This window comes from Lipotes vexillifer, unplaced genomic scaffold, assembly GCF_000442215.2.
Source record: "Lipotes vexillifer unplaced genomic scaffold, Lipotes_vexillifer_v1.1 scaffold141, whole genome shotgun sequence".
In the NCBI taxonomy this organism is placed as follows: Eukaryota; Metazoa; Chordata; class Mammalia; order Artiodactyla; family Lipotidae; genus Lipotes; species Lipotes vexillifer.
In genome coordinates, this window is record NW_006792108.1 from 404,853 (window position 1) to 425,569 (window position 20,717).

The 20,717-nt window shown below is 35.9% G+C and overlaps 1 protein-coding gene across 1 annotated transcript in view; it reads left to right on the forward strand.

The window, feature by feature from the left end:
* SCYL2 (SCY1 like pseudokinase 2) overlaps window positions 1-14,409 on the forward strand; it is a 59,745-nt gene extending 45,336 nt beyond the window's left edge. Inside the window, exons 11-18 of the mRNA XM_007465326.1 lie at window positions 474-587; window positions 1,852-1,984; window positions 3,831-3,949; window positions 8,245-8,345; window positions 9,719-9,785; window positions 9,923-10,018; window positions 11,010-11,129; window positions 12,772-14,409. Coding sequence (XP_007465388.1) covers window positions 474-587; window positions 1,852-1,984; window positions 3,831-3,949; window positions 8,245-8,345; window positions 9,719-9,785; window positions 9,923-10,018; window positions 11,010-11,129; window positions 12,772-13,416 — 1,395 coding nt within the window. The 3' untranslated portion in view covers window positions 13,417-14,409. The remainder of the gene's footprint in view (window positions 1-473; window positions 588-1,851; window positions 1,985-3,830; window positions 3,950-8,244; window positions 8,346-9,718; window positions 9,786-9,922; window positions 10,019-11,009; window positions 11,130-12,771) is intronic.
* The last annotated feature ends 6,308 nt before the right edge of the window (window positions 14,410-20,717 follow it).

Sequence of the window (20,717 nt, forward strand, 5' to 3'; positions counted from 1 at the left end):
TAAAATGTTTGTATTATATCCATCATTTGGATATATGTAACAGCTAAGAAATTCCTTATTTAAAGAGGAATAGTTTTACGTGACTTTGTACTTGATTTTCCCTTGTTGTGAAAGATAGCAAAACTTAGATGTTACTTTTTTTTTAGATGTTCCTATTTCTAAAAATAAATGAAGAATTAATTGTGTTATCAGGGAAAGAAACTAGGAATGCGATGAGGGAATTTGGGTATATATGCTAGTTGTATGACCTAGCGTGAATTTGAGCAAGGTCTTCTGAGCCTGTTTCCTCATCTGTAAAATTCAAAATTGATAATAAGTATTTTTCTTTCAAACAGTTGTTGAAAAGATCAAATGATATACCACACATAAAAGTTTATTTCAAGCTATGTGACAAATTAGCCATGCAAATGCAAAATGATTTTTAGTATGTGAGAGTCTTTCTCTAAGATTGATCCGATTTATTTTCTTAATAGGAACTCTGTCTAAACATCATTCCAACCTTTGCAAATCTTATAGACTACCCATCCATGAAAAATGCCTTGATACCAAGAATTAAAAATGCATGTTTACAAACGGCTTCCCTTGCTGTAAGTAATCGCATATTAATTTGTGTTTTTCTTTCACGCCTCATTGGCTTAAATAATTTTCTTATTGTTTAATAACCCTTTTATAGTTTGTTCATATATTTTGTCATGGCTATAAGTAGACTATATATAGTACTATGAAAGTGAGCAATAGCTGTAGTTTTCCGTGATACATAATTTTACAGTATTCCATCCCTGACATTACTCCCTGTCCCCTAACTTTGAGTGCTTCAGTAGAAAATTTGAGTAATTTTTTTCTTAACCCTTTTCTGCTTTAAGCCACAGTTTATTTTTTTCCCATCTTTCTTGCAGAAATGTGGTGCTTTTTGTTTTTTTAACCGTTTTCTGCTTTTCTTAGTTTACTTTAAAAAAAAAAAAGTTTTATTGATATTATGATCCTGACTAAAAGTATTCTAGCTTAACAAATTCTAGCTAAAAAAGTAGGGTGTGAGATATTTATCAAAATAGTCAAGAGAATATAGATATCACAATTGATAGAACTGTGATAAAAGAGCTCCTAAATATCAAGTTTTAGTAACTGTATTAAAGATATATTTAGAAATACAAAACTTTATGTAGGACAAATATACTTTTCACATGTTGTTAAAATATTTAGTTTAAGAATGATTTGAACCTGAATTAGAGAAAAATACTGGAAGCCCAGTAAAATTAATCACTTGGTGGGAAAATTTAGTCCTTTTGTTTTTGTTTTTGTTTTTTTTTGCGGTATGCAGGCCTCTCACAGTTGTGGCCTCTCCCGCTGTGGAGCAGAGGCTCCGGACGCGCAGGCTCAGCGGCCATGGCTCACGGGCCCAGCCGCTCCGCAGCATGTGGGATCCTCCCAGACTGGGGCACGAACCTGTGTCCCCTGCATCGGCAGGCAGACTCTCAACCACTGCCCCCAGGGAAGCCCAAGTCCTTTTTTATAATTCAAATGACCCCAAGGAAATATTCTTAGCAAACAAATGTGTAATAAAGCTTTTCAAATCCTAATTACTTTATTTTAAAATATATAAAATTAAAATCATTCCTTACCTTTAGCTGCCTAGTATCCTGGCAAAGCAATCAAAGATTGTTTCTGAAACAAGTCAGGGGAATTTATAAATATGTGAATTTTCTATATTAATAAAGGACGAGAGCTTTTAAACCTACTTTTATTCTTGAGGTTTTAACATATATCTATATGAAGATTATACTCATACTTAAAATATTTTGGTCTAGATTGCAAAGACTTTAAATGACTAATTCAGTTTATCTCTTTTAATAGGTACGTGTAAATTCATTAGTGTGCTTAGGAAAGATTTTGGAATACTTGGATAAGTGGTTTGTACTTGATGATATTCTGCCGTTCTTACAACAAATTCCATCCAAGGAACCTGCGGTCCTCATGGGAATTTTAGGTAGCTGAAAACTTAATGTCATTTGATGCTACTTTGTTTTACAGTTATGCAAGTAAACTTTTCAATCTATAAAACCATTTTGTACTCTTTTCATGTATATAGCATTCAGTAACTGAAGAATGATGGGGTAAATGCCGTGATATAACTTTTCTTTGTGTTAATTTTAGCAAAAGTGGTAGTACTTGACATTTGTAAAGTAATAAGATATTTGGGAATCCTGGCTTCACAGATATCATGATAGCATGTAGTTTTCTCTGTAAAATGGTACTAAATAAGAGAGGCAAACAAAACTACTTGAAATGCTGATACCAGTCTTAATAGTAATACCTGATGTTTATTTGGTACCTGATTTGTAAGAGGCACTGTGCTGAGTCTTTTCTCTGCATTACCTTATTTTATCCTCTTCAAAATCCCATGAGATAGGTACTGTTATTTCTGTTTTACGGTAAGGAAACTGAGGCTCAGAGGGGTGAAGTAAGTTATTCAAGGTTATACAGCTGATAACTGGTAGAGCTGGTTTTTAATTTAGATATGTTTAAATCTGAACAAATATTTTTCACTGCTAAGTGATGTGCCGATGAAGCATTGTTGGCCTTATAGCACATTCTATTCTATCAGCATAATTATAAATCACTCTGTAAAAAAAAACTCTGAAATTGCCTATAAATAATTAAAGCCAATCTGAAAATGTTCAGGGTCTGCTGTACTAATAGAGATAGACCTAGCTGTGGAATCACAGAAACATTAACAAGTTACTGAGCTTGAAATTCTTTGTTAGTTTTGAAGAAAAACTATGTTATTCAGCCATGTATCTTTAATACCTACTGTAGTGCCTGATTTATAGAAAGCCCTCAGTAAATATTTGTAGAAATGGTCAGTTGTGGACCTCTGTAGACATAGAACTTTTGTGATATGGTAGGACACTTTTGAGCTCAAAGAAATTAGTCTTCTTGAGAAGAAGTTTGACATAGTGGAAAGAGCCCTAACCCTAGTCCTGGCTATGCCAGTTCCTGGAGTGACTGAAAAGTTTCTTCATCTATCAAATGAGGATAAAAATAATATCATTATAGGAGTTTTGTGAGAATCAGTGAGACCAACTGAAGGGAAAGTAGTGAGCATAGTGCCCTGCAAATAAGCATTTAATGGGCACTCAAAGTTATCCTTTGAGTATGTAAGTGAAGTGTGCATTAACAGCAGAATAACAGGAGATGGTGTGTTCTAAAGCTTTGGATTCTATACAAAACACTTATAACACAAAAGCATTCAGAGAATGAGGAGCAAATGTGCTCAGTTTACCAAATGAAGGCTTTGTGCAATAGGTGTATCAAGCAGGGTCCTGAAAGTTGAGTAAATAGGTAAGACAACAGGGAAGGACTTGTGTGGAGTTGACTTAAAGTTCAGAGATCTTGAGTCTGATTGGTTAAAGAAGTGAATAAAGGTATAGGACCTATACTTAGACACTTTAAATAGATGTCTCAAGTTTGAATGAGATGTCTGAAATATATATTTAGATGTGTTCAGAATAGAGAGACATTCTGTAGCCTTACTGCTGCACTGTGAGAACTGTATCTAGTTCTGATAGACTTTTAATTTTATACTATCATTAAATGTGTTCTAAAACCAAAAGAATACAGGATAAATGTGTCATGGTATATTAAATCTAAACTGACAGTAAAGCTGAAATCACCCTGAACCATATATAAGAGCATCCTTCTTCTAAGCATTGATAAGGAAAAATTTATAACTATACTGATTATCAAGAGATTTCATATAGATACACTGTTTTTCTGATTTCTGTTGATTTGTGGTACTGAATTATAACATTTGTCTTACTCTTTTCTGTCAGGTATTTACAAATGTACTTTTACTCATAAGAAGTTGGGAATCACCAAAGAGCAGTTGGCTGGAAAAGTATTACCTCATCTGATTCCCCTGAGTATTGAAAACAATCTTAATCTCAATCAGGTAGGAGTAGTTTTGTGCTTTATTCAATTTATTCAGCTTACTGTTTTCTTGGCATTGAATGTATAAATATATTACATATAAATTGGTAAAACAAGGAAAAATGTGCCAAAGAGATGAATGAAGAAAGTTTGTGGGTTCAAAGTAAGGAGTATGTACGTTGGAAGGATGGATTATTGGAGGCCTAATTGGGAGATAGTAAATGAGCAGAATTTTGAAAGATGTGTAGGATTGGGGACTACTTCAAATTTGGGACTGTGAAATTGACATGAACAAAGGGGAAAAAAATATGTCTGGGCTGTGTATTCATTATTTATTTCTACCTCACAAATCACCACAACTTGCAGGTTTAAAACAACATAGATTTATTATCTCACAGTTTCTGTGGGTCAGCCAAGCCAGGGCATGTATGCTCTGCTCAGAGTTTCTCACAATGCTGCAGTCAAAGACTGAGGTCTCATCTGAATGCTCAGCTGGGGGAGGATCTGTTTCTAAGCTCACTCAATGGTCATTGGCAGGATTAAATTCCTTTTAGACTCTTGAACCGAAGGCCTCACTTTGTTGCTTTCTGTTAGCTGGTTGCCACTGTGAATTTCTTGTTTCATGGGCCTCCAACACGGCATCATCTGGTTTCATCAAAGCCAGAAAGAGTCTGCTAGAAAGATGGAAGTTATAGTCTCTTATAATGTAATCAAGGAAATGCCATCCCATTACCTTTGCCATGTTCTGTTGGTTACAAGCAAGTCACAGGTCCTGCCCATGTTTGAAGGTAGGGGATTACAGAAAGAGTAGCAGAATGAGGAGATAATTGGGACCATTTTAGAGTCTACCTGCCACAGGGAATGAATAATACAGTTTGAGAGATACCTATAATATAATCAGGGAGTGATGATATTAAGATAAATTGATACTAGAATAGGTAGACTTTCATTTTATTTTATTTTATTTTAGCCATGCTGTGCAGCTTGCAGGATCTCAGTTCCCCCACCAGAGATTGAACCTGGGCCACGATAGTGAAAGCCCTAGAATAGGCAGACTTTAAATGCTCATTTCGTTTAGGTATTTGAACTTTCAAGATGTGGTAAATATTTGAGCAAAGGGACTATGTACTCAGAGGTTATCATAGAATTACCTCTGCATACCTCTATCACTGTAGTTGTCACAGCTATATACTTGTGTGTCTGACTTTCCCAGAAGGCTGGTTGTTATACCTTATTCTTCATTACATCCCCAGTACTTAGTACAGTGCCAGAAACAAAAATTTTTATTGAATTGAGAGAAAATTTGAGTTACAGAGTAATGATAAGGCATTTTGTTCACCATAAAACTAATGTTTAATGATGTATAATGGAAAAGATGGGGAAGGGTTACTGTTTAACTGAGAGTGTCAGAAATGGATAGGCTGGCAAAGTTTGGAATTAAGGACTAAAAGTGAATTAGAGCAATGAAGGAAGCAGAAAGCTGAGAGTTAAGCAAGAGAGCTTTTGGCATAGGGGAGAGTGCTGAGTGAATGGAGTTTTCAAAATAGAGAAATTTGTAAAATTAATCAGATCCAAAATTTCATTTGAAGCGGTAGGGTAAGCCCCTGAAGGTTTGTGTCCTTAGATTTCAGTTTTTGTCTTGATAATTTCTTCATATCTTGGATGGCAGGGTTGAAATTAGGATTGGCAAAAAGGGAGGATGAATATTGGGGAAAAATAGAATGATAACATGCCTAAGATAGTCTTCAATTTTTGGTCACTTCTGTTCTTAGTTCTGATATTTATGATTTAGGGTGTTTTAAAATATTCTCAAATGCTTATTTTAGAATATATAATTATATTTGAAGTGTGTTAGTTTTCTTCAGCTTTATAGTTGATTTTTTGGGGGGGCCTATTTTCATCAGCAGAAATATTTAGATTCATATCATCTTGTATTTTACAGTAGTTAGCATGGATGTGGTCTGCTTTCCTATTCATTTCATAGACAGGGTTCCTAATTCAAGACTGCCCTCTTCTGTCAGTTCTGATTTAAAATAATCTAAGTATATTATATATTATGTGAAAAAGATAAAGTAACTTAGGAAAATACATTTTTAACATTTGATTAAAAAAGAGAAAATACCATGCAGCAATCCAAACACAATCACAACTTGTGTTGGGGGACGGTTCCTATGACCACCCCCAGATTCAGTGATTCACCAGGAGGACTCAAGCCTCAGCTAATTGTTGTACTCACAGCTATGATTTATTATGGTGAAAGAATATAAAGCAAAATCAGTGAAGGGAGAAGGTTCATGGGGCAAAGTCTGGGGGAAACCAGGCTCAAGCTTCCAGAGTCATCTTTTGGTGGAGTCACACAGAATGTGCTTAATTTCCTGGGTAATGACTTGTGACAGTGTGTCTGAAATATTGCGAGCCAGAGAAGCTCATTGGAGACTCAGTGCCTGGAATTTTTATTGGGGGCTGATCAAGTAGCACCTCCTGCCTGGTACTCAAATTCCAGTTAGGCACAGTGAGCCACTATTATCAGTTAATGGTGAGAACCTCCCAAAATCTGAGTTCCTGGACACCAGCCAAGGGCCAACCTTGCAAGCAGGCTTTTCCAAGGATAGCAGTGCAGGCCTACTATGTTAATGCTGCAACAATATAGATGAATCTCACAAACATTATGTTGAGCAAATGAAGCCAGACACAGAAGAGGATCTACTGAATGATTCCATTTATATGAAACACAAAGATGGTTAAAACTACACTGCTAGAAGTCAGAATAGTGTTTTGTCATATGGCGAGGGAGGGTAGGAAATGACTAGAAGGGGGCATGAGGACGCTTCTGGGGTGCTGCCAATGTTCTGTTCTTTTTCTGGCTACTGGTTAAATTCAGTTTGTGAATTTTTTGAGATGTGCCTTTATATGTATACTTTTCTGTGTATGTTATATTTTGTTAAAAAGTTAAAAAAACTAATCAGCAAAGAGTCAGTCATGGTAAACAGCTAAGGAAACATGCCTTTTGTTACTCTTATGGTCAGACAGAGGATAAATGGATGATAGAGCATGGTTGAGAGGCAGCATAACGTAGTAGAAAAGAGTACAAGCTTTGGAGACAGACTTAGTATGAATTCTAATTCTGCCATATAATTATTTAGTATTTCTGAGTAAGTTGCTTTCTCTCTTGCTGAGCCTGAGTTCCCTCATTTATAAAATAGAAATATTTATAAATTTACTTTGAAAAGTTGTGAGGATTAATAAAATAGTGTATTTATAAGCACCCAGCCCAAAGACGTAGTTGTAAGACTTGGGGAGGGGAAGAAAGCAGTTTCTAGAGTCTTCCTGTAATATGTGGTATTATTAAAATAAATTGTTTATGATGATCCTAAAGTACCATAAGAATTATTTAACTAGGGGCTTCTCTGGTGGTGCAGTGGTTAAGAATCCACCTGCCAATGCAGGGGACACGAGTTTCAGCCCTGGCCCGGGAAGATCCCACATGCCGAGGAGCAGCTAAGCCCATGAGCCACAACTACTGGGCCTGCGCTCTAGAGCCCGCGAGCCACAACTACCAAAGCCTGCGCACCTAGAGCCTGTGCTCCGCAATAAGAGAAGCCACCACAATGAGAAGACTGCGCACTGCAATGAAGAGTAGCCCCTGCTCACCGCAACTAGAGAAAGCCTGCGTGCAGCAACGAAGACCCAATGCAGCGAAAAACAAACAAATTAATTAATTAATTAATTTAAAAATTATTATTTAAAGTTTAACCAAAGCTTAAACTATGTTTAACTTTAAATTAGATATACTTTATGAATTTTAATTATTTGGAAGTTAGATTATGTATATTTAATATTTTTACTAACTTTTTAGAAAACAGGCTTATTTTAGCCAAACGTCATTTTTATAATGATCTGAATAAAGAGTAATTTTTTATGCATTATTAAGCAGATTGTTTTCAGATATGCACAAATTTAGATGGTCATTTTTGGATTAGTCTAGAAAAATCAACATGTAATAACTGCTGGAGTTGAATTTATATAAGACTGCTGAATAATAGCTGTTAGGCAACTCAGGATATAAAACTTATTGAGAACATGTTTTCTGGAACTTAAAAGTCTCATCAATGATATCACCACCATACAGAGATACTGTAAAAGCTTGCTATGATATATTGAGCTAAAATATACTATTCTTATATCATCAGTGCTATGAATGGGTCATATTCTGATAAAAATAGAGAATATTATGAATAACTTGTTGAATTATTTTATTAGATTACCTTTGTGGCTAACTTGAAATGTTATAACCATATCAATTTCTTATTACACCAGTTCAATTCCTTCATTTCTGTCATAAAAGAGATGCTTAATAGATTGGAGTCTGAACATAAGACTAAACTGGAGCAACTTCATATAATGCAAGAACAGCAGAAGTAAGTAGGTTGCATATGAATTGCACATGGTCCAGGAGTGACATTAAAGTTATGTCATGGTTGACTTTCTAGAATACGGACTAGAAAAATTGAAGGATTTCCATTTGACTATATGTAAAGCATATAAAAATTTTCCAACATATTAAGTTGAACTGAGTTTAAATAGAATGTTGTTGAAAATCTGATGTCATTTCTGAATACAGAAGCATAATAGGATGTAACCCTAGCGTTTTCTCTACATAAAGAAAATTCTGTTTCTAAGAAAATCTCTTGTCACATTAGCTACTGGCATTGTAAACTCGGGGTGCTGGTTGCCAAGAGCACCACTTAAAAATATTTTTCAAATCTGTGAAATCCTGGTGTTTTGATTTCTCCTTCTTTTTTCTCTAACCCCAGAAACATTTATAGAGAATTTATTCCATATGTAGTACCACAGCATGTACCTCTTTTTTTGTTTGTTTTTAGGGAGGATTTTCTAAATTATTTGCAAAATACTAGTATTCAAAGGAAGAGGGGAAGGGTAAAAATTATTCAGTGGAAAATGCCAGTTTTTATGATCAAATCTCCACTATATTCTTTGCTCCAGAGGCAAAACATGATTTTAGGATGCCTGTTAAAGTTTAATCCTGAGTCAAAGACATCTGAAAATCAGTAAAATTGATATCAATCATGAGCCAAGTCCCCCAAAAGAAACTTTTTAGGTTCTGCTCCTGTGTAAGATGAAGGCTTTATGGAAATAAATACACAAGGTGTAGAATGATGTGAAATAGCCCTTTGTATGCACTAAGTATTCTGTGATGTATATATTTATCATGTTTAATGGATTGACTATATTAACTTAGGAACCCTGGAAAATAATCTTTAAAAATTACAACAGAGAGAAATTTTCTATCATTTATACTTGAGGTGTGAATGAACCTTCTCTTTTTCTCCTTCCTATCTATATCTTACCTGTTTTTCAAGGCATAGATCTTGTCCACATCACTTATTCAGTGATTATAGCATTTATTGTTAGAATCACAGATTCTGAACTTAATCACATTAAGTTCCCATATCATATCTTGTCTCTCAGTGAGCTGTAAACTCTCCTATGGTAAGAACCATGCTTGCCTGGTTTTATGACACTAAGTTCTCCAGTAAATCTCAAATGCTGAGCTTTAAAAAAAAGACATGTGTACAAGTGTTCATTTTGGGGGCAAGCAGACATTAATAGTAGTAAATAACGAAAAAGATTATGACTCTCCTTAAAGAATGAAGTTGCAGTTTGTTTAGATTGTAGTAAATTCCATGTGGATGAACTATTTTTAGTACAAGTATTTTTAAAACATACATTTCTTTTTATTGCTTTGTCATAACTCAGCTCTCTCTTACAGATCTTTGGATATAGGAAATCAAATGAATGCTTCTGAGGAGACAAAAGTTACAAGTGTTGGGTCTCAGGTAAGAAGATATTTAGATTATTCTAATTTTTGAAAAAAAATGCTTGATAGTGTGCTCCATTTCGGGGGCCTCTGATCTTTAAGCAGTAAAATCACAATCTTGCACGTCATTCAGCTGGTTGACTTTTGGTATTTCAGCATATTGACAAAGTCTTTAACAACATTGGAGCAGACCTTCTGACTGGTGGTGAATCAGAAAATAAAGAGGATGGGTTACAGAATAAACATAAAAGAGTAAGTGTCTTTACTGTTCTTTTAGTACTCGTATTTATATTATATAACTTCTAAAACCACAGATTTTTGTTGGGAAATACTATTTAGCTTAATAAGAAACATTCTTTAATTATCTTTATGAAATTTAAAAGTTATCAGTGGGTCATGCATGACCTGACTCATGTTGAGAATAAACATGCTTAAGATTTTTAACTTCCTTTATTATTCAGTCTCCCATGTTGGTAACATTTCTAGGTTGCCTGACTTCTTTGGCCTTTCTACTGTACTTTGCTGGTTACATCCCTTGATAAATTCTACAGTGTCTCTTCTCTGATTCTGATTTTGAATAACAAACTTTAAAATGATACTTTCCAATTGAAATGTTGGTTAGCATCCGATATAAAAAATATGTCAGTTTTGAATTTCTGCTGAGGGCAGTTTTCTTCTGTTTATTCAACAGATATGAGTACCTGTATGTGTAGAACCAAGGAACTACTAGACATTGTGGTTTACAAAATTTAAGAGGACATACTGCGAGCTTATAGGTTGGCAAAGTTGATATAAGAAAAAGACAGATGTTGAATTTGATGCAGACATTAGCAGTGAAAGAAATTGTTCACGTTAAAAAAAAAGTTGTTTCATTTTTACTTAGCTTTTTGATGAGTTTCTAAAATATTTTTAGAGTAAGCTAGAATCTCCCAATTTTATAAAATGATATCACCTAATCATATTCTCATTGTCTGGAAAAAGATGATTCTAATGAATGGTTTTAAAATAATAATTTTATTATTATTTTCATACTGGAAATAGTTTAGCAGGGATCCTGTGAGTTTCTACCTAAAGTTAAATCTTATCGTAATTCAAAGTATAACTTACGCTGTGGCAATCACCAATACAGGAGTAGTTTGTAAACTACTTGGTATTGTCAGACATACCAAAAAGAAATCTTCTGTTTTACAAATGGAATTATGAAAGTTGTCAGTTGATTTTTTTGGTTTTGTTTTGTTTTCAGGCATCACTTACACTTGAAGAAAAACAAAAATTGGCAAAAGAACAGGAGCAGGCACAGAAGTTGAAAAGCCAGCAACCTCTTAAACCCCAGGTGCACACACCTGTTGCTCCAGTCAAGCAGGTCGGAGTTCATTTCTTTTGCATAATTCAAGCATACTACACTTTTTTTTTCTTCACATCTTTATTGGAGTATAAATGCTTTACAATGTTGTGTTAGTTTCTGCTGTACAACAAAGTGAATCAGCTGTATGTATACGTATATCCCCATATCCCCTCCCTCTTGAGCCTCCCTCCCACCCTCCCTATCTCATCCCTCTAGGTTGTCACAAAGCACCGAGCTGATCTCCCTGTGCTTTGCAGCAGCTTCCCAGTAGCCATCCATTTTACATTTGGTAGTGTGTATACATCAGTGCTACTCTCTCACTTCATCCCAGCTCCCCCCTTCCCTGCAAGTCTGTTCTCTACGTCTGCATCTTTATTCCTGCCCTGCCACTAGGTTCATCAGTACCACTTTTTAGAATTCCATATATAAGACATACTACTCTTGAGTAAGGTAGTATAGAACTTAGTCTACCTACTAGTGTTTTATAAAAATGTATTTCAGAAAGTACTTTAATGTGTAATTTCTAAGAAGTATGGGCATCAAGAATTTTCCAACAACTCCTCAATATATAATGTTTTGTAATGGTGCTTGTTACTGACAAAGAGGAAGCTAGATTAATGGGAGGGTTCTTAAAAAATATTAGGTCTATGGTACTAATTCAACACTGCTCACTTTGAAATGACCAGGAATATTATATTCATGCATTTATGTAGTTTTGAGCAAAAAGTAATTTTCAATTTTTAGCTTTTTTGTTATAGTCATGTTTGTGACTTGATTTAGGAATACTTACCTATATGTCCTGACCAGTATTTATTTCCTGCTATGGTCCAGGCGGTGTTCTAGGTGCTGGTGTTAGAGCAGTGATTAAGGTCTCTGCTGATAGAAAGTTTACACTATTAATATTGCAGAAATTACTTTGTCTTAAAAGCTTTCTTTAAATTTTGTTGTTGTTGTTGTTGTTGCCTCTTAATCATTAAATTTCTTCCTCTGGGAAAAATCTTTGTGAGCCAAGAGGCAAAAATAAAGTATTTTGTAGGTACTTAGAATAGAGAAAATAAATTTCCACAAAATTTTGATGAAATTCAAAATACAAAAATAATAGAGTATCCTTGTCTGTAATACAAATCTAATGAGAAAAATGCAATTCTGTTTTTTGGTGGAGGTGCAGCGGGGGAGACAACATTTCATTTAATTGGAGTTCAGAGTTGTGTTCCCTATCATCAGATTGATTACAAATGTTCATCCTTAAAAAGCCTTACAAAAATATGTGGCAGGGCTTCCCTGGTGGTGCAGTGGTTGAGAGTCCGCCTGCCGATGCAGGGGACACGGGTTCGTGCCCTGGTCCGGGAAGATCCCACATGCCGCGGAGTGGCTGGGCCCGTGAGCCATGGCCGCTGAGCCTGCACGTCCGGAGCCTGTTGCTCCGCAATGGGAGAGGCCACAACAGTGAGAGGCCTGCGTACCGCAAACAACAACAACAACAAGAACAAAAAAAATATGTGGCAGGCTGGATTTGGCCTGTGAGCTGTGGTTTGCTGTCTTAGTGTAGACTATTGAGCTTAATTTTAACTGTCCTTTATAATAAAATTTATCAAATGTTTACTAATTTTTAAGTAATTTGGAATTCTTGGAGATAAAGTAATTTCCTCATATTTTTCAGACTAAGGACTTGACAGACACATTGATGGATAATATGTCATCTTTGACCAGTCTTTCTGTTAGTACCCCTAAAATTTCTTCTTCAAGTACCTTCACTTCTGTTCCTTCCACGGGCCTTGGTATGATGTTTTCTACACCAATTGATAATACAAAGAGAAATGTAACAAACGGCCTAAATGCCAACATGGGCTTTCAGACTTCAGGATTCAACATGCCAGTTAATACAAACCAGAACTTCTTCAGCAGTCCAAGCGCACCTGGAGTGGCCAAGATGACATTGGGAACACCTTCCACTTTGCCAAACTTCAGTGCTGTGAGTGTTCCTCCTGCTGGTACGAAGCTGACTCAGCAAAGACCCACAGATATGTCTGCTCTTAATAATCTCTTTGGCCCTCAGAAACCCAAAGTTAGCATGAACCAGTTATCACAACAGAAACCAAATCAGTGGCTTAATCAGTTTGTGCCTGCTCAAGGGTCTCCAGGTGTGGGCAGTTCGGTAACGGGAGCACAGATGCACATGATAGGACAGTCTGCCTTCGGTGTGCAGACTAATCCTTTCTTTAACCCGCAGAACTTTGCACAGCCGCCACCTACTATGACCAGTAGCAGTTCAGCTAGCAGTGACTTAAAAGATCTTTTTGGGTGAGGTGTCATGCTCCTGTTTTTGAAGGATCACTTCAGTTTTAATCATGGGTAAGCTGATTTACATCTATATAATTGGCTTGGAGGAAGTACTTCTGTGGGAAAGTGAATGGTCTTGTCTGACAGAAAAAAACCTGTTGTCATGCCAGCATAGTAGTTGTATGGACTCTTTAACAGTTGAGGTTTTTAAAGCCTTGAGGATTTTTTTTCCTCTTACCACCTCCTCGTCAGGTTTTTAAAAGACCCAACACATATCAATCTCAATGAGAAAAAAAGACATCTGAGTATCTTGAATAGCAGAATTTTTAAATCAAATGTTTATTTTGGCTTGTAAATCTTGGTGTTATTTAAAAAATTGAGTTGATGGTAATTGCAAGTTTCATCTGTTAAATACTACATGGTACACAGTCTGCCTTCACAAGTCATTAGTCTTCATTTTTACTATGTGAAAAATCTTGATGCTGTATTGATTTGTTTGCATTTAGTGTGACTGAGTGAGAAAATGATAAGCCTAACGAAAAGGATCGGGTCATTTGCTTTTCCAATCTTATTACTTCTCAGATGAACTAATGTTTAGTGCAAAAGACTGAGCAAATACTGCAGAATTTAACTTAACCTTGATTTCATTGGTTCAAACTAAGGCATTATTAACTATCATAAATGCAAACTAATCATTGTAAATTATATTTTAGCATGGTCTGCCTCAAATAGTAATGTTTTTTTCTGCATTTACTTGGATATGTTTAGAATCACTTTTTTTCCTACTGTATCACAGACAGAAGAGGTGTGTACTGATTTGTACAGATATTTGACAAAGCCCTCTGATGTGCTTTCCCTGACTACTGCCTCCATATTTCATTTTGAATTCAAACTTCTGAGGTTGCAGCACATATGAATTGCATTTTCAAAAGGAGATTTGTAAGAATTAAACTGTATTTAATGAGTATACTTTTGAGATTTCTGCTGTATTGTTTCAAACGTAATAAACTTTACTTCTCTAAAAATGAGCACTTGTATCTTCTGGCTACTAACAGATTAATTTTCAGCTTGATACGTTATGAGAACGTCTGACTTCATCAGTTACTGCATCTGAAGTTTAAATCTTCTCTAGGAATTTCAGGACCCTTTGTTCGAACATTTTTATGTCCATAATTAGCCATTTTTAGGAAAGAAAGAATAAATTCTTCTAACAGGAAACATGCTTTCTTTTTCAAGGCCTTTCTCTAATATTTGTCTTTGATTTGCTGATTAGTCAACCATGGAATCTTATGCTATAGATGTCATTTGTATTTCGTTATATTCCATCATTATGTTACAACTTTAAACTGATCTTTCAGAGAACTATAAATGTATTATAATTGCAGCCATAGAGTTTGTGGTTTTTAATTATCTGAAACCAGCAATCATTTAAAATAAGTCATATGAAGTTTAGTGTGCTGAACTACATTTATTCATTGAAAAAATACGTATACACACACTGAACATACAGTACTTGATTATAAAATGTAAGTTGATAATATTGCTGGCAGCATTCAGTAAGAGGGTATGTTAAAAAATAAAAAGTCAGCTTAACATCTGGTTTCTGTATGAGCTGTATTTTGTTACATGGTTTTAGGAGAAGGACTGAGGAATGCTAAAGAAACTTTTCCAAGAAATGAAAAGCAGTAGGAAAAGCAGATGTTTTTGGCAAATACATTCATACCTGCACCTGATTATTTGTCTCGTTCGTAACACAATATCTATCTTGAGAAAAGTTTACATAAGGAATAAAACTGCTTAACATTGAAGAATTTTTCTTCGTAACAATTCAGTTGTCACAGTTCATTAGGAAATTGCTTTTTATTTTGTAAAATAACTTTGTCAGTGTTGAACTCCTAATTAGAAGGAAAACTTAATAGAACAGTTTATATACTTTGAACTTCTAAATATAAAAATAGATTATTTGAAAAAAAAATGTGATTCTTAGGTAATTTTCACGTCTTGAAATTTGTTCATTCATTGAGGTAACGATGCTACATTTTTAGAAGATTTTCTATACTTTTTTCTTACTTTCTTGAAGGTATTTTGTTTAAATCATTTCTATCACTCGAACTGTTACCATTGTCTTTTTCTGTTGTGAAACTGCCTCTAAAAAATAGTGCTATTTTTAGGCTTGTATTTTTCTCTGTGAACAAAATTTTCAAAGTACTAGATAGATCACCTTAAAATTACTGTAGATATTGACGGCATTTTAAGTCCCTTGTGCTTAGAGTAGAAAGTTAGTAGGTTAAAAAGCACCTGTAGACAAAAATTACAAGAAAGATTCCCTTTTATTTGAATTGGTTCTTTATTCTCCTAATGCTAAAGTGTGTGATATATTTAGAGGATGCATAAAAAGAAATGGAAATAGACTATGTACTTGGCTGGGGTTTGTTTGTTTTGTTTTGTTTTTATTTTGGAACACTTATAACCCTCTTTTCACCTGAATAAGTTAAGGAAATAGGTTTTTGTTATTGTTTTTTAACCTGTAAAATATCTCACATGGTTGCTTTTACATATTAAAGGAAAAGGGGGCTTCCCTGGTGGCGCAGTGCTTGAGGGTCCGCCTGCCGATGCAGGAGACGCGGGTTCGTGCCCCGTTTCGGGAGGATCCCGCGTGCCGCGGAGCGGCCGGGCCCGTGAGCCATGGCCACTGAGCCTGCGCGTCCGGAGCCTGTGCTCCGCAAATGGGAGAGGCCACAACAGTGAGAGGCCCGCATAACGCAAGAAAAAAAAAAAAAAAAAGGAAAAGGTATATGTGAAAGTACCTGATAGCAAGTACAGAGTATGCACCAAATAAATTTCGGCTTTGATGAAACTTTCCACATTAAGTTGTGATTTCATGCTTTGTTATTTACTGGTCTTGAAATAATTTTAGAACAAAACAAATCTGTAAGAATTCAAACTGTATAGGATTTTAAGAGATTATGTTGCAGGCTTTCAAGCTATAACTGTGACACTCAGTAAGAAATATATCTTACATTACAAACCCAGTATATGAAATTTATACCTGAAACAAAAGTTTCAGAAAATCTTTGATACATATAGTATACTCTGTTTTTTTTAATTATATCCTACTAATTAAAAAAAAAAACTGGTTACAATCCCTAACAAGATTTCATGATATAGTTTAAGTAAAACTGAAATAATTCAACACCATGCAGATGTAGAAACAGAGGGTCAGAGATTTACATGCCCTAACCCAAGAAAGTTAGAGCCAGGAATAGAAGCTAGATTTTTTTTTTTTTTTTTCTGATCTGCAATCCCATGCTTTCTACCATTATATCCTTTATTGTATGAATTCTGGAGTTGCTTTTGTCAAAATGGCTTAATATAGTAAGTATTATGTGTTCAGTACTTATTTGGTACCATAAATATATTTACATTGGAAAAATTGGCATTGAAGAGGAAGAGAAAGATGATAGAACGGAAATGTTCGTGGTCAAAATCAGCCTCTGGGCTGCTTCTCTGAACTGTGGATGAGATGGTTGGGGGAGACAGGTTAGCAGTGCTTGCAGTACCCAGACATGTAGTAGAATTAAAGCATATAACCTTGAGGAGGGGGTGCCATAGTGGAAAAAGCCATTTCACCAAAATGGAGCTTGTTAGATATTAGAAACTTCTATCCAAAGCAGCCGAGTTGCTGTAGCCACTCAGAGAGGACTTAACTACCTGGAGTGCAGAACACATACGTAATTTAAAATTTCCTAGTAACCACATTAAAAAGTAAAAACGGATGAAATTAATTGTAATAATATATTTTGTTTAACTTAATACAGCCAAAATATCTTTTCAACATGAATTGATACAAAATTTAATGATATATTTTACGTTCTTTTTTGTACTTAGTCTTGAGATCCAGTGTATATTTTACACTTAGGACATATCAATTCAGGCTAGTCACATTTTGAGTACTTGATAGCCAAGTGTGGCCAGTAGCTCCTATGTTAGATATGTAGGTATATATGGAAGGTCAGACGCCAAAAGAGTGAACTCTGGCAGTTATCAGTTTACTATCTCCCTGCTCCAAATCCATCCTTCTCTGCCCTGCTTTGTGATACTCGAGCTGGATCCTGTAAACGCATCTCCCTTGCCAGCTTGACAGAATGTTAGGCTTCGTCGGTAGAGGGTCCTGAAGTGGCACTGCAAAGCAATAGCAGTAAGAAGTCACTTCTGGATTCTGCTTCTCCATTTTTATTCACTGCAGGAGCCCGGCAGCCCCAGCAGAGGACCCCAGGTGTGCCTCAGTCACACTCTCCCACTTGGAAGCAGCTCCAGTGGGCTGCTTTCGGCCACTCCCTCAAGCAGCTGTCTCCCACTCTGGCCCTCTGACAAATGTCTTCACCACTGGTGGCTGAATGTACCTGTAGAAACCACGCCTTCGCCGAAGAAGGTGCTCAGCTTGAGGGGTTGGAGTGGGGAAGAGAGCCTCTCCTAGTCTTTAGTTCCTTAATTTTCTTTTTACTTTCTCCTAGCCTAGAGGTAGTAGCTGCCTTTTTTTTTTTTTTTTTTGCAACTGTTACTTCTGAACTCCTTAGAGTCCTTTTTTATGCCTTTTAAAGGCATAAAAGGACTAGTAACTTCTACTAGTTGACAATTCATTAAAATTTCCCTGTTCAAATGTCTGGTTTTGTCTCCTAAGCTTACCTTCACTGATAAGACTCCGCAGTCTATTAAGCCATTTAAAAATGGGGCCAATATGAAATAAGTCAGACAAAGACAAATACAAGTATGATTTCACTTTTATGTGGAACCTAAAAGACAAAGGAAAAAAGAAAACAAAACTCACAGAGAACAGATTGGTGGTTATCAGAGGGGAAGTGAATTGGGGTAGTTGGGCAAAATGGGTGAAGGTGGTCAATTATAATGTGACACATATTAACTAGGCTTATTATTGTAATTATTTTTTAGTGCATACAATAATTGAATTAAGTTTTACACCTGAAACTGATATGTTATAAACCAATTTTACCTCAGTAAAACATAAAAAGTTGTCCAAAAAAAAAAAAGGGGGGGCCATAGGATGGATATATGTGTTGCTAACAAAAGCTATAGGGAATTGTATATATGTAGCCTATATTAAAACTTTCCTTTCTAAAAGTTCTTTTGAAATGTGCCTTGAGTGGAAATATGATTTAGCTACTCTATACCTATTTGAGCAGTTCCAATTTTCATCTTTCTTTTTTTTTTTTCCTGTATTTTGGATATATGTTCTTTTTGTGGTGGCCTAGGTTGCTAGGAAACCCAGTGTTTGGCTTTCATATGAGAATGAGACTCTAATGTCCAGAGCTTGCATGTAGGAATCGGCATTCATGCAGGTCCCTTCCGAGTCCCTGCCAGTTTTTCTAAATGCAATGATCAAACAAAAGTCAAATATGGGGCTTGTCCACGGCGCATTAGGAGCATAGAGTGCATGGACTTTGGAGTCAGATAAAGTTGGGGTTTGGTGGGGGGCATATTTTTTTGAAATTTCAGGCTAAAATTATAGCATTTATGCTCTGTGGAGGTGGGATGGGTTGCTTTACACGTTTGTTCAGTTGGAACAGATCCAAAATAGTTTTTAAGAAAATCTTGTCTCTAACAGTGGGGACTCTTAAGATCACTTTTGTGGAGAGATGGAAAGGCGTCTCACTGAGTGGTATCCTCCTTAGACTGCTCCAGTGTCAGAAGGGGATGGTATCTTTATCCCCAGCTCCAGTGATCATACAGACCTGCCCCTAATCAGCAATGATATCTGTACCCAGATACTTGTCAAAGAACAACATTTAACTCTCTATTGCCCAACACTGAAAATCTCATTTTTGAGAAAGTTTTATGGAGGAGGCCAAAAATTGAGTAATCTATCCATTTCTTTAGAAATTCTGAATGAAATTAAACCCACTGTGGAGACCTTTGTGCCTGGGTTGCGTTGTTTTGGCCACACATCAATTTCTGTTACTGCACTTAGCTTTGGACTGTATTATGAAACATTCATGCCAAGGATGACGCCGGTTCACTCTATAAAATAGTTTCTTTGAGGACCCACAGGAGAAACTTCAGGTTTCAGATCAGGAGTAAATGTGCTTCTAAGCAACTAGTTTGCCCTTATCTTTTAAAGTCTGAATAATGGAGCAAATCACATATTAACAGCTTGGAGGGTCAGGCAAATTTGTAGTCCACCTGTAGCAAATATATAGGATGTTAATAGTATGCATTGTTCAGTACTTCCGGCTTTATCTGATTTTTAAAATTCTTATTTCTCCTTTGCTCTGATTTCCATTAAAAAACAAAATTGTGTATTATGTTCTTAGAAATTCTCATTTTGGAACAAGGTAAAGTGTAAATAAGTATATGGAATGAATGAGTTTAAATCTTGTCTCTTTCACCAACTGACCAGAATAAGTTTTCTCAGCTATAAAATGAGGATCACGTCTTACAGATTCATTAGGATTAAATGAAGTAAACGTGTGTGAAGCACCTGACAAGGCTCCTGACATACTGTAAGTACTTGATAGATATCCGCACCTTGCTTATGATGGACATAGGCCTCTAAAATCATATCCACTTGAATGAAGAGCAGATACCTCACCTAGCATTATTTGAATATGTTTATTCTTCAAAAAACAGCCCAAAATAGGTTATAGGCTATGAGATTCTTGGGACACAAATAGTAATGAGATGTAGGCCATGTCATTAAGGAATTTGCACTGTGGTTATAAAAGGTAGCTGAGTAAGCTGACAGTTACAGGACAGTGTGGTATATGCTGTGATAAATCTTAACATAGGAGGGACGGCCAACCTAGGCCAGGGGAGTGGGTAAGACTTCTTTAGAGGAGATGGGCCCTGAGCTCAACCTTGCAGGTAGCCTTTTAAAAATTGTTTTTGATGCTATCAAATGGTTAGGAATTACATTTTCCCAAATTAAGCTGGACACACTGGGGAAAGGATTAGGGTAGGTAACTCCCAAGGTCCTTTTGAATTCTGAGATTACATGAAAATTGCTTGAATTCAGGAAAGTCTGGTCAAATGACTTGATGACCAGGAAAAGTGGAATTAATGTTGGCTGAGTAAGCCAGGGATGACACCAACACAAGGAATAAAATAAGTGAGGAATATTGATATTTTTTAAGTAATAATTTATGCTTTGTTGAACATTTCAGAAATTTAAGAATCCACATGTGTGAGTTTAATAAACCTCCTTTAAAACAGTGGCTGATGGATTCCCTGGCAGTTCAGTGGTTAGGACTCTGCGCTTTCACTGCCAGGGTTCGGGTTCAATCTGTGGCCAGGGAACAAAGATCCCGAAAA